Source organism: Arvicola amphibius, chromosome 5, assembly GCF_903992535.2.
Source record: "Arvicola amphibius chromosome 5, mArvAmp1.2, whole genome shotgun sequence".
NCBI lineage: Eukaryota > Metazoa > Chordata > Mammalia > Rodentia > Cricetidae > Arvicola > Arvicola amphibius.
In genome coordinates, this window is record NC_052051.1 from 45,920,117 (window position 1) to 45,936,993 (window position 16,877).

General features: G+C 46.2%; 1 protein-coding gene across 2 annotated transcripts in view; it reads right to left on the reverse strand.

Annotated features, from left to right (window-relative positions):
* Nucleotides 1-5,225: 5,225 nt before the first annotated feature.
* Nucleotides 5,226-16,877, reverse strand: part of Stk35 (serine/threonine kinase 35) — a 33,378-nt gene continuing 21,726 nt past the window's right edge. For both annotated transcript variants that reach the window (XM_038330508.2, XM_038330509.2), the window contains one exon: nucleotides 5,226-9,774. Coding sequence is in view for 1 of the 2 variants with exons in the window: in XM_038330509.2 (XP_038186437.1) it covers nucleotides 9,698-9,774 (77 nt within the window). In the remaining variant the exon portion in view is untranslated. The remainder of the gene's footprint in view (nucleotides 9,775-16,877) is intronic.

Sequence of the window (16,877 nt, forward strand, 5' to 3'; positions counted from 1 at the left end):
TAGCCACCAAGGCTATTCCCTTATTTGGTCTCTTCCTCCTCCTGAGGCTGACTAACAAGGTCCAACTACGAAAGGAGTGAAGACCAGGCTTCAAAAGCCCACTTTGGCTCACCTAATTAACATGCCCAATTAAAATTAAACACCTCAGCTGGGAGTTGGTGGCGTATGCCTTTAATCCCAACACTCAGGAGGCAGAGGCAGGTGGATCTCTGTGACTTCAAGGCTCAGCCTGGTCTACAAGAGCTAGTTCCAGGACAGGCTCCAAAACTACAGCAAAACCCTGTCTCAAAAAACAAAATAAATAAATAGATAAATAAATAGAACACATAAATAAATAAATACCTCATCCTAACGCAGGGTTTCCCCTTTTAACTATATAAACTGCCACATTGTCTATGTGCCACATCTGTCTCCCCTCTAGCCAGAGACAGTCCTCTGTCTCCCCACCTCCAGGGCAAACACCTTTACCCTCTCTTTCTTATTCCCTCCCCCTTCTCCCTCATCCTCTATCTCTTGTCTTTGTCTCTTATTCCCCTACCCTCTGTGGTAAATAAATCTTTGTGCTGAGAACTCGGTCTTGGGGTGTCCTGAGCCAATAGTGTTCACGTCACTCAGCATGCCTTATTGTCTGTTGTGTAGGGCTGAAGTCCCATAAGCCTTCTTGCATCAGTGATGGCGTGTCTGCCATTGTCCTTGTTCTGCTCCTGTTCAGGCAACCATGTTGGTGAGGCTGTATGGGTATAGCGCTTCAAGACACACTATTACAGCAAACTCCCTGTTCTCTGGCTCTCTTCCACAGTGACTCCTGAGTCTTAGGCTCAAAAAGCTGTGTTGTAGACGCATCAGTTGGGACTGGGCTCCACATATGCATATTTATATCTTGATGCCTTCTATACATTTGTGTATAAATTATAGATATGTACATTATGTTGTAAACTGTGGTATTGATATATTTTAAGTGTTAAGTTGGGAGGGTAGACCCCAGCCCCTCGCATCTATTCCAGCCTCCAGGCCTGAGAGTTTGTATCGGTCTGGACTCCAAATCCCAGGATGCCACTCCCAGAGTATTTAAATGAACTCCCAAAAGAGGAACACGTGGTCCCTTTTCCTTCCTCCTGGTGGTCGCGTTCACGGCCTCCTGGTTCCCCTTGGGGCCACCGGAGAGCGCAGGACTCCCATTAAACCTGGATATTTCTTAATTTGGCTTGTTTTGATTTGGTTTGATTGAGAATTTGCGTCAGCGGAGAGCCTGCGTTAGGAAATATTCCTAACATTAAGAAAAAAAATGAAGCATGTTAAAGAGTCAATGATGGTGGGGCCATGTTTCTTTAAATAGCCAGGACAGGTCTTAGGTGACATGAACAGACCTCCTGGATGAAGCAGGACTACCAATGTATTCCAGGTGGAGGGAACAGCAGTGTAAAGGTTCAGGGTAGAAATGTTCTCTGTGCTTAGGGACAGCAGGAAAGAAGATGATTTGGGAGCAGAGACAGAGGATGCTGGGTGGCAAGGCTGGAGACGTAAACAGAAGAAAATACGAGCTACTGTATGGCCTGCTCTGTTGACTTAGAAGGAAGTTGTGTGGATACGGACCAAGATGCTCTCGATGACATAGGAACTCTGGAACTTCAGGCATGGAGATGGTGCACGGCTCTAAGATGGAAGACAGGAAGGGAGACCTGAGCCGTTGAGACTGCAGGCTCAGCAGGGTCTGAAGCGGGATTAGACAGTAGAATGGGCAGAGCAGTCACTCAGAGCCCTGTCTCCTCCATGCCCAGAGATGTCCCAGAGCCTCATTTCTGTCTCCCTCTGACCCAGCCTGCCGCACCAATATGCCTGTATTCTCCCAGATTCATCCTCTGGGCAGCAGTGAGCAGGCAGCCAGAGGCTGAAGCTGACCAGAAGACAGAACTGGGGCAGGAGCAGGATTAGTGAGGTGCTGGGTGACTCCTTGCACTGACGTGAGCATGACTTAGTTGGGTGTGATGGCTACTGGTGTTAACTTGGCAGATTAAGGGATTATTTTATGTTGGTAGATGTAGGAAGGTCCGGTTTAGTGGTGGGTGGGGCTGCTCTCTGAGCAGGAGAAACATGGCTGAGCACCAGCGTGCATGCAGTCACTGTCCCTCCCCCTGGCTGTGGACGGGATGTGATCGTCTGCCTCACTCTCTGGCCACCCTGACTTCCTGCTCTAACTGTGAGCTTCCTTCTTTACGTTTCTTTTCTTAAGGTATTCTATCACAGCAATAGAAAGAAACTAAGACACAAATTGGTACCCAGTGCCAATGCTGCGGGAAACCTGATTCGGTGGTTCTCAGGCCTTTGAAACTGTTTTATGGGACAAATGTGGAAGAATTGGAGCCTTTGGACTAGAAAACCCCCGAGTACTAAAAGCAAAACGGACTGTTCTGATGGGAGCCTAGAAGACCAAAATCCCGAGAATCACAGTGCAGGCCCATCACATGAGTTCTGAGGGGAACAAAGGACTTTATTTGGAGCGGGGCTAGGGGGTCTTTCATGTGATATTTTAGTCAAAGAGTCTGGCTTCATTTTGTCCATATCCTAAGAAGCTGAATGAAGTGCAATGTAAAGACTATATGTACTCATTCGTTTGGCAGAGGATAGGTGTGTGAGCAAGCTTCAAGTTTCGAGCAGAGAATATGTGGGCAGCAGAATGGTGTAGCTGTTGGAGAGAAGAGCCATTAACAGAAACCTCTGCTGCACTGGAACCACAGTACAGATGTCCCCATCCGAGCTCCAAACAAGGCTGTTGGCATTACTGTCCAACTGGTTTTGAAGGCATGAAAAACCCAAGACTGAAGGGTTTTTCACTGAGAGCAGCTGAGGCCAGGTAATCTCCAATAGGGTCAGACAGAATCCCTGTGAAGAGGTCAATGGACATTTGTTTGCAATTATTTAGGCAAAGCAATGAAGACCCCCCCCACACACACACACCCCAGGATATTGGAGATGTCAGGATTGTGGGATGTCAGCCAAGGCAAGCTGCAAGAATGAATTGGGATCAATTGGAGAGGCCAGAGCTGAAGGGGTGTGGCTACTGTATCTTTGGAGATCAGCCAATGTCATTCCAGCCTAGGACACGAGGCAGAAAGCTGCAAAATTGGTATTTGCTGGGCTGGGTTTAGGTCTTGCTTTGACAGACTATTCCTTGTTATGCCCAGATTCTTCCCTTATGGAAGAAAGAATATTTATTCTATGTCATTCTAAATTGGGCAGTTAAGACTTTAGACTTTTTTTTTTTAAAAATTTATTTATTCTGTACACAATATTCTGTCTGTGTGTATGCCTGCAGGCCAGAAGAGGGCACCAGACCCCATTACAGATGGTTGTGAGCCACCATGTGGTTGCTGGGAATTGAACTCAGGACCTTTGGAAGAGCAGGCAATGCTCTTAACCTCTGAGCCATCTCTCCAGCCCCCAAGACTTTAGACTTTTAAAGCATTGACATTGTTAAAAGATTGTGTGGAGGGGGGTCATGAAGTAGCTTAGTAGGTCTTTACCTGCTCTATGTGTACCCTGACAGGCATATGCACATGTGTGTGTACCCACAAGTGTGCAAACACACAATCACAAAAGATTTTTAAAAAACTATGGAGACTTTTCAAATGGAACCGAATGCATTTTACAGTGAGCTGTTGTGTTAAGTTGGCAAGGGGTAGAGATGGGACAGTACAGACTTGCCAGACTCCAGAATCAACTAAGATGGGAGTCTGGGCACCCCTGTGGACTAGTGATCCTGGACTCTCTAAGTGGAAAAAACAATGCATGAATACATCCATTGCCCCCACCACCTCGCTTTGTAGATGTTGACAGCTGCTTGAAGCTCTCGCAGCTTGACTTTCCACCAGAACAGCCATACCCCCTTCGGTTGTGCCCACCCCCTCCCCCATGTAGCCCTGGCTACCCTGGAACTGTTAGGCAGATCAGGCTAGATCAAACTCAGAGATCCAGCTGCCTGTCTTCCTGGTGCTGGGATGAAAGGTGTTAAGTTGCTTCTGTTTGGGTATTTTATCGAAGTGCCAAGTAACTAAGACATTGGGTGTTTTAGATCTATCCCTTTTGGGATAATTTAGACCTAAATTACCTCCGCTAATCCTGGAGCCAGTGCTTTACTACTGTGTTACAGGTGTCATGCTTCATGTTAGCCATGCCCAAGCACATGTCACAACGCTTTCCCTTTTAAATACTGCCCTAACTCCAGTGTCGCACAAGAGTGGGAGAGAATACCCATGGGAGAGAAAGGGCATCATCACGTTCCTCCTGTAAAAAAGGCTTCTCTTGGTCCCTTTCATCACGCTGTTATGTGGTTACTTCCTACTCTGTGGGTGAGAAAGTGGAGTTGGAGAAGCGCCCCGAGGTTAAAGGGCTAATAACAGCAGGCTGATCTGCGGCCCTTTAATCCTGGGTGTGGGCTGTGCACCTACTTCCTAGGTCAGTGAGTCATAATCTAAAGACTGTTGACCACTCTCCCTCCCTGCCACTGGACAATGGAGTAGGTGTCAACACGTCATGCCTACCCAACCAACGACAAGGGGATGGGAAAATGCATTTATTGAAATTTACAAATGGTAGAACCTCTTTGAAAGTTTGACAAAAGCCAGGTCTGGCGGTGCGTGCCTCTTAAAAAAGAATCTTAACACTCATACCCATAAAATAAAAATGAAATCTTAACACAAGCACACAGAAACACAAACATTACCCCTAAACTTGTGGGTTACCCTCTTCAAGTGTCAAGGACAAAAGAACCCTTTGCTTTGTCCCTACATCCAAGGTCTGGATGGAGTTTACAGTCCAAGTTTGTATCAGAGATCTTTCCCTCTAACACTATTCCAGGGTCCTAATTCTTTCCTTTTGTTTTTGTTGTTCCTTCCAGGATTCGCAGATCTCCTGGGGAAAAACCCACGATGGTAGGCTGTATGTCAAACACTAACCTTTACTAGACAGGCTCTGCACAGTGCCAAGAAAGCTAAAGCTCAGCTTTCCAGACTCTACTAGAATCCCAAAGCTGACTCTTCAGGAAAGACGGCGGTGCATCAAGGCTGCTATTTGTCCCAGCTGGCAAGTTTTCATTATTAATTGGTCTGTTGAGGGCAGGTCAGTAAGTCTGGCTTGTCCTAGGTGTCACAGGACCCAGGCTCTAACCCTAACCCCAATAACAATGCTGTCCAAACCGGTAGCAACAAAATCACAAAACACTCATTTGCAAGTAGTATATGGCTTTTTGATCCCATCAAATAACTTTATTCACACAAACGTCCCTTAATTTACAAAGCTTCAGTCATTCATACACATTAGGGGGATCCACAGTGTTCAAAGAACTTAAATATAATGTATCATACCAACCCAAGTAAGCCAAGTACAAAAAATGTCCATATAAAGTTGTTCACACATAGGTCCTATATTACCAGCTTCTGTGCAAAAAAAAAGAAAAGAAAAAGAAAAAAGAAAGAAAGAAAGGGAAAATTAGTATTTGAAACTGACCTTGTGCCTGGCTTTCAACCTCAAAACCAAGTCTGGTCCACATGAATAACTGAAATATCCTCCGGGTTTGATGGCAGGCAGCCGACGGGATGTAATTTTTTTTTTTTTTTTGAAAAATATCCCCTTAAGTAGGTTTCTTTCTTCCTATGATCTCATCTGAATTTAAAAAACAAAAAATGGCTCACTCCTTCTGGTACTCTCCCTAATCCTGGGGGCCCCTAGGCAACCAATGGCAGTAGGCTTGTCCCTCGGTGATGGCTGTGGATGCTGACATCAGCCACTGCTATAGAGTCCCTGCTGCAGGGCTCCCCTCCCAGAGCATGTTTCCAGACAAGGCTCCAGACCTCTGCAGACCTGAAGGCTGTATGACGAGCTCAGAAATCAGGGAGGGCAGAGGCCTCAGCCTCCAGTCTGCTGGCCTGGAGAGCTGAGGAACCAAGCTCAGCCAATTCTGAGGTAGACTCCAGCAGTTGTCTGGAGCTGCCAGACAGGGAGGAAGAACCCAGTCAAGGGGAGGGATAACCCAAAGATCCACTATGCCCCCAGATGTGGAAGGAGGGGCATACAAGCAAGAGACAAGGTGGAAAGAGCTCACAGTGAGCAGGGTTGGGAGGGATAACAGGGTTGGGAAGGACACCGGAGTAAGGCAGGGTAGGAACGTCCCCCTCCTTGGAGGATAGCAGTCAGAATCTCACTCTTCCCAAGATTCCAAAAGATAGCTAAAGGCTAAAACCCACACTTAATCCATCCTTTTAAGCTGTCTTCTCAAGCAGTAAACAGCTAATAGCATAAACAGATTCCCACAATGCTCTTTTCCTCTTCTTGAAAAATATTCACGCAAAAACAATAACCTTATTGCTGCAAACACTGTTTTTCTAAAATAGTGATATGTTAAAGAGCTGAGAATCTTGGAGGAAGGAATGATGGAGGTGGGAACTATTGGGGCAAGAAGGTGAGGAAGCAAGGGAGTGGTCTTAGCACCACGGGGTTAGGAAGCGAGTCAAGGGCCTCTGCTCACTCCAGGTGTCTGTCTGCCTTCACTGCCACTGGAGTTCCCACTGGCAGTGCCACAAAGGAGGCCAGGCCCTACTCAGAGTCAGATCTTCACCTAGTGTGGGTGCACTTCTTCTCCAGCTGTAAACAGGGTATTTCTTTAAGTAAACATTAAAACATCCCATCCTTCAGGCAGTCAAAGGGCAAACCCTACAAGGTGGGAACAGAGTTCCTATTCCCTGCCCCAATGCGCTAGAGCTAGGTGAGGCTAAAGCCTGAACCTTAGTCTCCTGTGACCAGGAAGGGGTTAGCTGGAGCCAGTTTGGATGGTGCAGTCAGTGTCTTCCTGGCTGGAGGTAAGAACAGGAGGAACAAAGGCAGTGTGCATATGTGGGCAGCAGCATTTGGTCCTGCTCTAGAGCTGCTGTGAGGGCCACAGAGGCAAGGGGGAGGTGTGTCTGGCTACAGCCCACAGGAGGTGGGTGGGGGCTCAGAGTCTTCCTTCCCCTGTGGCTATATACAAGTGGGAGATTATGAGTACCAGTGACAAATGAACACAGAGAAGACAGCCACCTGCTTCTGGCAGAGTCTGGACAGGGAGGACAATGGAATAAGGCACTATGATCTGTCCTGATGACTCCCTTCAGTCACAGGGAGCTGAGCTCTGAGTGCAGAGAACTCAGGCCAGGCCAGTCTCCCAACAGCAATCCTCACACCCAAGAAAAGGACAAATGTTTGAAGTTCCGCACACATCTAGAAGGTGGGCAGGTCTAGCAAACTGGAGGCACCTGAGATGATGCTGCACAGAGCTACTGGCAGGCCTGCAACCCACATAGAGGCAGAGCGGAAATAACAGAGGAGAGGGATGCTGATTCCCAAGAGGGACAGGCAGCTGAGCTTAGAGAAGACTATAGAACCCACCAGGGGCTGACTCACTGGCCACTGCACAGCAAAAATGTCACCGGGCCAGTGTCCATCTATCCGGCTGGCAGGTGATAGCACAGATTGCAGGAGAGGGAGGGAAGAAAACAGGAACAGGCACTTGGGGCTCAAGACCTGGCTCTCATCTGAGCCAGAGATAGAGGTGCAATCACCAGGCCAGAACCAGCTGGGAGTCATGGAAGACAAGGTGTGGGGAAACAGGCTACCCCTCACCAGGCTACCCACCTGCAACCTATGGGGCTACTTTGACACGAAGAAAAGTATGGTGAGAAAGTCTTGATTGCAGAGAGCGAAGAGACGGAGAAGAGAAAAAGGTAGGTAGAATAGTGATTTGCTAGGCTTGAGTCTTTACCAGGAACCCAGCAGGACTATAGCACGGAGAGTGGGGTACTGAGCTCGGAGACTGCTTTTCCCATCTGCTCAGGCACAAAGAGACAGCAGCACCCAGGGGAAGAGAGGAGGGTGGAACAGAAATGGAATGTACTTTGCAATTAGGGGATGCTGCTGTTCCCAGCCCCCTCCCAGGTGCCACTCTGATTAAGCTCAGGAGGCTGCTTAACAACTCAAGAAGACAAGATGCTACCACAGTGCAGCAAGGTGAGCGCCTGCATTACCAGCTGCAGCCGCGTACCCATGGGTCTGCAGCTGCGAATCACAGGAACAGCAGCTGACCTCTGGCCAAGAGGAGAAAGAAACTTTGGTGCTGAGTTTCCTGAGAAGGCTGGAAAATGTTAGTGGACAGAGCTAAGCAGGGTTCAGTGTTGCTCTGGCCTTCCCCACACTAGAGCTGCTGAAAGAAAAGCTCCCCTTGGCCTCTCATTTCCCTACCCATCCTATGCTAGCTTAGGAAGAATAAACAAGATGAACACACAGATACCTTCTTTCCTGATCCAGAGACCCCATCTCATGTGGCCAGGGTGAAAAATCTGAGAAAGTACTGGAGCAACCAAAGGTGCACCCAAGAGAATGATGGGGTCCATCAAGAAGGAGCTGGAAGAAGGGTATCTTCCCTCGGGAGGCTCTAAGAACACTGCAAGGGAGTTAAGAGTGAAAGACTATGCAAACAGAGGCAGCAGAGTCACAGGGACTTTAAGACGGCTAGCTGCTATATGGGCCCTCTGCTAGCCACATGGGCATCCCTATCTGCCTCATACCTCCCTAGTCAAGGCAGGTCCTTTCTCTTTCAACAGACAACAGTTACAAAGAGTTTGATCACTTAACATGAAGTCCCTGGGGGTAAGAGATGGCGCTTGACAGTATCACCCAGTGGTGAGAGACACCATGGATCCTGGTACACGGGGCACACCTTTTTCTGTGAGGAAATGATGGCAGCAGCCATTTGAGGGTAATCTGCAATCGTCAAAACTGGACCTTGGGGCCAGGTAGTCTCTGTGACAAGCTGGACTTGCAGCACACTGGGAAGATAATCCAGGAGGCAGAAGGTAAAAAAGTAATGGCCTCATAGCAGTGACAAGAGGCCAAGGAAGACCAAGTCTAACAGAGAGTTGGCACATCAGTCCTAACAGAAGATAGGCTTGTGCAAGTGAGCTGGGGTGTCTTTATCCCCAAGTGATGGGGTCATCACTCTTGGTCTTCTTCCTCAGAGAGCCCGGCTGGAAAGGACAGAAGGAAGCAGTTCCAACTATAGTGAGTCCTGGCATGACCTGGGGCTCCCAAGAACTTAAAAAGAACCAAACCCACGCTTCAGGTCTTCTTAAAGAGTGCTTCTGGCAAACCCTGGTCTTCCTCTTCTGAGAGGTTCTTCATTTCTGATCCTGACTGAGGCCTGAGGGCTGGCCAGGACCAGCCCACCCAAGGAGTCCAAGAGCTCCCACAGCTGGCAGGGAAGTAACTCAGAGCCTGCTTCCTTAGATCTTCGTATCCCTTTGCAGGAGAGACACCAAACTCCGGGCAGAAAGAAGTTCTTTGGGAAGCGGGATGCTAGAGCGCAACTGAGAGATGTGAACGAAAGAAACAGAACATGAAAGAGAAAACCAAAACTGCTTCCTAACTTAAGAAATTAACGGACTAACGGTGAATATATGCATAAGCTTTGCCCACATTCAATGTTCTTAAAAACAAAACGAAACAAAAACCCAAACAATAAAAAGGTGCCTGTCCAGAGTGTAGCCTTCTGCTCTTCAGAAGTCTTAATGGTTTAATGTTTAAAAAAATAATAATTATTATTATAATAAAGGAAAAACAAAAGGGTAGCGTGGGAAACCCAAGCAAAAGCTTCACATTGTGGGAGGTCCAGCTGTCAGGAGATCGCCACCACCTGTACCCTCTGCCATCCTGTCCGAGACATGATGAGACTGTGGGTCCCGAAGGATCGACCTGGAAGACAGAAGGAAGGCAAGGAATGGACATTGGATCAGTGGGTGAGGGTACAGAGCCAGCACCCAAACCAAACTGACCCTGAAGCTATGTGTGCCAAGTTTTCTAAATACTTTATGTGGAGGAAGCTGAGCCACCTGTAAAGACACTATTTCTCGGGTAAGGAAACCGATGTGTTCAAGGTCACAATGACTAAGGGCAGACTTTGGAAGAGGGAGCTAAGGTAGCTTGCTGGGTCCAGCTACCAATCTGATCACAAATTCTACACCTTATTCCCACTCTGTACTTCTCTGTACTGTAGCTTCTCTGTACTACACAGGACCCATTCCAAATAGAATGTTCCCAATGGACCCTGATGGTCTTGGTTCTATTTAGTCTTTCTTCTTCTCTCACAACAACTCTTATATAATTTCCCTGTTCTTTACAAATGAGAAAATGGTTTTCAGCATTGGAGAACTTATACTAAGTTAGCCAACAAGTTTTAAAAAGACATTACTTTCTCCTCCAAGGTCAGGTGGACTCAGAGCAAGGTTTCCCAGAAGCAAGTGATAGGTCCCTCTGCCCACAGCAACATCTACTGGGGTTGTAACTGAGTGTTCTGGAGACCAAACTATCTTAATAAAAACAGTCCTGCCAGCTGACTATGTTCTTTGGTCTCACAATCTACACCTATGTCACAAGCTGTTTTGGAGATTACATAAATTCAGTTGTGCATGGCTTAATGATATAAGAAATGTGGAACTGCTTGAGCATGACAGTATTCTATGGGACCACCACTGTATATTGTCTGCTATTTCCTGAAGCATCATTGTGTCTAACTGTACATATACTACTTACAAGAATGCCTGGTCCTGCCGGGCGGTGGTGGCGCACGCCTTTAATCCCAGCACTCGGGAGGCAGAGGCAGGTGGATCTCTGTGAGTTCCAGACCAGCCTGGTCTACAAGAGCTAGTTCCAGGACAGGCTCCAAAGCCGCAGAGAAACCCTGTCTCAAAAAACCAAAAAGAATGCCTGGTCCTGTGAGCACTGGCTGCTACCTGGGAACTACTTTGGTGCTGGGCCTTGGGAATAAGACAAAAAGCTGTCCTTCAAAGAACCTAGCACACAGAAGTCTATAGAGATTAGTCTTGGGGCAGCTCTATATTCTGAGCTACTTAATCTCATAGCTTAGTATAGCTTTGTCTTGGGCAGGGCAGGTCATCTGGGCAGCAATGTTCTAAAATTTTCAAAGTGCCTAGTTTCACTCTAAATGACTGTCCCAAACAAGCCCTTCCCTGTACTCTTGCAACCCTTCAGTGACTTCCTTGTTCCATGGACACACCAAGTCCACTGTCTAAGGCTTGAGAAGTATTCTCCGGTTCCAGCCCAGAGTACCTTCTTCACTGGAGCTGTGGTCAGTACAGCCAGACAACACTGGCCCCATAATCTCAAGTCTTACAGGTGCCCTCGCTCATTCACAAACTAACACCAGACTGGGCCTATCTGCCCCTGTCTCTTCCTCGATTGTCTTCCGTCTCTTTTGGGCTCTGAGTAGAATGAGTATAAAGTATAAGGCCTACAGAAGGTTCTGTATCCAATGAGCCCATTCTCCTTTGCCTGTGTCTGCAGCTAGACTCTCAATGTACCTTCAGTCAATCAGCAATCACAAGCGGCTGTAGGTACCACAGGAAAGGCACCCCCCACACTGACGGAGGAGAGCACACAGCCTGTGGGGAACAGCTGGGAGAGCTTTCAGAGCTTCAGCTGTGCTAAGAGCTAGAGAGCCTGGTAGCTCCGCTTCTGGAAACTTAGCTTCACTGCTAACTCTAAACATGGAAAAAGAATTCACAAATAAAGATGAGAATAAATTATGAGACATTACTTCCAATGTCCAAAACTAACAGACTAAATGATCTATCAGCTCACTGTTATAGTGAAAAAATGAGAGATGGGTGGCGTTGGTGCATCAGTCTGAAGCCTGTTAGAGTCAAGTGGGATACATACGTTACATACGTTACACACTGCATGGTAGAAAGCAGAAATATAGTTTGTCTCTACAGCTCAGGATGTAATAGGTAAAAACTTGTGGTGTTTGGATGGATGAGGCCTTTGGGAGGTAATTAGTAATATATAAGTCATTTGGGTGGGATCCCATGATTAAGCTCTGGTGGTTGTTTAAGAGGGAGATCCTAGCCGGGCGGTGGTGGCGCACGCCTTTAATCCCAGCACTCGGGAGGCAGAGGCAGGCGGATCTCTGAGTTCGAAACCAGCCTGGTCTACAAGAGCTAGTTCCAGGTTCCAGGACAGGCTCCAAAGCCACAGAGAAACCCTGTCTCGAAAAACCAAAAAAAAAAAAAAAAAAAAAAAAAAGAGAGGGAGATCCTAGGAGCTGGAGAGATGACTCAGTGGTTTAAGAACATAGGTTGCTCTTCCAGAGAACCAGGGTTTGAGTCCCAGTACCCACATGGCAGCTCACAACCATCTATAATTCCAGTTTCATAGGATCTGATACCCTTTTCCCTCCTTGGAAACTAGTAATATATGATACACATACATACATGTAGGTAAAGCAGTCAAACACATAAGTAAATCTTTAAAAAAAAAGAGGGAGATCTCACTCACACACACACACACAGAGGCTTCTTGATATATGATGCCCCTGTGTTGCCTCAAAAGACAGCCAGAAAGAAGGGCCATCCTCAGAGGTGAACCTCTGACTTAGGACCTAAGACCAAGAATTACCCTTTTTCTTTACCTTTAATAAGCTTATGTACAAAAAACTTGTACATAAAAACGAGAATGCACCAAAATTAACCAGACCCAATGTCTATACATAAAAGCATGCATTCTGGGAAGAGGTTAGGTACAGAGTAAGGGAAGCATCTCCCAAGCAAGGGGAAATAGAATATATAGTTATAGATGAATGGGGGAGTGGGATGGAATGGAAGGATTAAACTGAATGGGGGTGGGGCGTGGAGGGAAGAGGGCAATAAAGGGAATATGGGGAGGACAACTAACACTATGGACCATTGGAGGGGTTCATATAGAAACTTACTACTATAGAAGGTTCTTTTATTTATTTATTTATTTGTTTGTTTATTTATTTATTTATTTATTATGTATGCAATATTCTGTCTGTGTGTATGTCTGCAGGCCAGAAGAGGGCACCAGACCCCATTACAGATGGTTGTGAGCCACCATGTGGTTGCTGGGAATTGAACTCAGGACCTTTGGAAGAGCAGGCAATGCTCTTAACCTCTGAGCCATCTCTCTAGCCCCAGAAGTTTCTTATAACATATACATATATGAAAGAAATCTAGATGTAATAACCAGTTAATGGAGGAGAAATGCTCACTAGACATTTTTCACTAGACCCAACGAAGACACACAACTGGACCGTGCGCAGAGAATGAGGAGGACATGGTGACACAAGGAAACAAGGTCTTCTAGACAACAGGACATGGGATACACACATCAACTCAGACTGTGCTAGCACGCATAGGCCCAAGTCAGACAGGGCCCAGCACTGAGAGGTAGAACCAGACAGAGCTTCCATCCCTAGCCAGAAAGTTATCTCCAAGTGACAACAGCTTGCCAAAGAAAACCTAGTCTTCTCCAATGGAGTTTGAGTATATAAACTACACCTAAGGGCAGGCCCCTCCCCACCATGCCCAGCAGTTGATGGCCAACACAAAACAAACTCAGTGGTACTTTTGGAGATGATTTTTGCCTCTTTTTTGTTTTGTTTTGTTTTGTTTTTTTGTACCTTACTGGCCTTCCACTTGCACATTAATTTCCAATTTGGGAAATTTTTGTGTGTGTGTGTTTTGTGTGTAAGTATCTCTGTACATATGTGTTTCTCCTGGTTTTTGTTTTGTTTTTAATTAAATTTTGTCTTTTTTAACGTGTCTGTTTCTTAAGAACAGAAAAAAAAAAGGAATGGATTTGGTGGGTGAAGAGGTGGGGAGAATCTAGGAGAAGTTGGGAAAGGGAAACCATGATCGTAACTATATGGAAAAAAAGTTTTCAAACAGAAAAAAAAAATCAAAAACAAAACCAGCATGGACCAAAATAACCAGACCCAAAGTCTATGATAAAAAGCATGTACTCTGGAGAAAAAGCCTCAGATCTCTGAGGCCTACCCCTTCACTGGATGCTTCTGCTCCCCTACTAGCAATAGGAATTAAAAGTTTCCCCCAAAGATTCGTTTGGGGACTTATTCCCAGCCTTCAGTTTGGGAAAAACTCATGTACTCCCTGATGACTTGGCAGCCATTCCACCCTCGTGTAGCTTTTCCCTGTTGCTTTCTGCTTGTGTTTTCAGTAGACAAGTAGGTGAAGCCGAAGACAGACAAGTACACCTTCCCCAGGGAAGCCACAGCACGGTGTGCTCACGGGAAGATGGAGGAGGCACTCTTTTACTACCTCAACAAGAACAGTAAAGACTATCTGGCTTGGAGTCAAAGCAGCCTGCCCATTATTAATGCAGATGATGATGAAGAGTGCAGGTCCCAGCCTTGGTGGGCTCTTGTTCATCACCTTTCATCCTAGCAGATGCCAAAACCGTGGCTCCCTTGTTGGCCAGGCTAGAGCATGTGGGTCTGATTCTGATACCTAGCATCAACCAGGGCTTTCCTTGTTGCTCTCAGTGGGACCCCTAAGCACAGAGCCTTCCTGAAAGTCAACAGCATATCAGATAAGCATAATGAAGAATGGTAACTAACCATATGTAGTGGACTTTATGGTAAATACGGCCTTGGAATAGGTGATCTGTCAGGTTTAGGTTTTTTGTTTTGTTTTTTTCCCCAACAAACCCTTACTCTGTTATTTCAGATCTTGGACTAAGTTCCCACAGTAAGTCTCATTTCTCTTTATCACAACAAACTCTTAGTGAGTACTTGCAACTTTATAGGTAACTTAGTGACATAACTTTCAACCCTTCTACAAAGTTTTCCCATCATAATTTACATCTTCTAGCAACTCCGTGAGGTAGGAGGTAGTATTATCCTGGCCGTAAAGACAAACTGTAACTCAGAGAAAGGCTTAGTCACTATGCACCAGAGCAAATGGTCTATACCAATGACAGTTTCTTTCCAAAGCCTCTACTTCTATCATGTAACTTTGCAGTGTAAAATTCATTCTTTGAGACACAAGGGCTAAGTGCTACTGCTTACATTTAATCCTTACATTTATATAGAGAACTTAGCAAAGAGCTCACAGAAAGCCTAGTGTAGGCAACCACCTTATGCCTGGGGTACAAGTGGAAGGATGGATGTGTTACCACCAGGATCTTAAGCAGTTCCTCTGCCAGCTGAACAGAGGAACTGTTCTATTCAATGAGGTAGGGAAACAAATTGCTCCCATTCAAACCACTGGCATCTTAGAGCACAGAAACTAGAAAGACCTGAGGTGAGCAAGGGATGGAAAGATGTGGCTAGAGATGTCCATCTCCTGCCCCTCTCTATTCCTAAACACACACAAAATAAAGGATGTCTCCTAATCTAAAAGCACAGCCTTTCTCCCTGTGTGTCTGTATCGTTTCTTTAAATAACTGTTGATATAGTAGGAACATTGAAAAACTGACCCCCTCCACTGTCCCCTAGCTTATTAATTAATAAGATAATTGCATTATCTTAAGAAATATGTTTAAAAACATGGCACATGAAATACAGCTTTCTCGTTCCCAGACTCCATGAAGGAAAGGCACAGGCTTTACAGGAAACTCCTGAGCGTTTGAAGCTGGCTCCTACCCCTAGTCACAGTCATGATCGCTGTCTCCTCTCTCCCTTCTTTTGGAAATGCAGACAATACAAATTACACTCTGCTGTGGGGAGTGGGAACTCCAGTAGACTGCCAGCGGTCCATCTTGTCTACTTAAACCCGCCTAATCACTGCTCAGCTGGCGGAGGGCTCTCAAACTACCATGCTCTCAAGCATTAATGGTCATTTGGCTCTTAGGGCATCAGACCGGAATACCTGGAACTTTTTTTGTTTTGTTGAAACAGGATCTCATTCTGGGTTAGACTCAGGCTGGTCTCTAGGTCAAGACAATCCTCTCACCTTATCCTCCCTGAGTGCTGGGATTACAGGTAAGAGTCATCATGACTAGCCTGGAATTCACTCGTCAAGGCTTAATTCAGGAACTATCTTACATCTTCTATATTGGTGAGAGAATTAACAGTGGTGAGCTCTGTTCAGAGCATATACATCTCTGCCATAATGATCCCAGAGACAATCCTCCTGCCTCTGCCTCTTCAGTGCTAGAATTACAGGCAGGCACTACCATGCCCAGCTTCCCAATAGTCATTTTGTTAAAGCAAAATTTACGACTTGGTCTGGAGTCAGCCTTCCCTTGAGGTGAGAGTCTTCTTTCTGTTTTAGTCTTTAGCTCCCACTCTTCTGCTTCCTTCCTCATCCAGCAGTCACCGAGCCTTCTGGGTCCTTCTCTGTACCTCTTCCCAGAAAACATGTCCAAAGAACAATCTTTGCAAGGACGCTGCTTTGTGGTGAGCAGCCAGGCCTGACAGTCAGCCTCTACTACCTCACAATCCCTTAGACGAGAGTCTGCCAATTCCCTGAGGGCTATCGATTACCAGGTGGTGATGGATGCTACAAGCTCATATACTGAATGGCTGACAGAAACTTTCAAATTAGTATACATGGCAATATAAAACTAATTTATGTACTTCTAAGACACATTCAACAGGACAGCATTTTAAGGGGAAAATATGGTTATAAGAACTTCTGCCTGTGACTAAGCTCCTAGCCCACTGCCCAGTGCTTACATGCACAGCAAGCATCTGAGCAGCCAGTGCATGGAGGAAAGCTTATTCACACCTATGATGGTTGGGCTACTTCTCCACGCTCTGACATCTGGTGGGGACAGAGCTGGGACTGTGCCCAACCCTGATGCCTGCGCTACTCTGGAACCAAGCTAAACCATTCCTTGGCTCTCTCACCATCAGAGCTGAACAGGAGAAACAAAGCGTACGGAGACCATGGATTTTTCTAACATTTAGACAGTCTACTGCTTATAGAAAAGAGGCTCTTGGCTCCACCTTTTCTTTCCAATTTCTCATCAGGAGAAATCCCCTCAAAGAGAAAGCAGATTCCACACAACGCTCA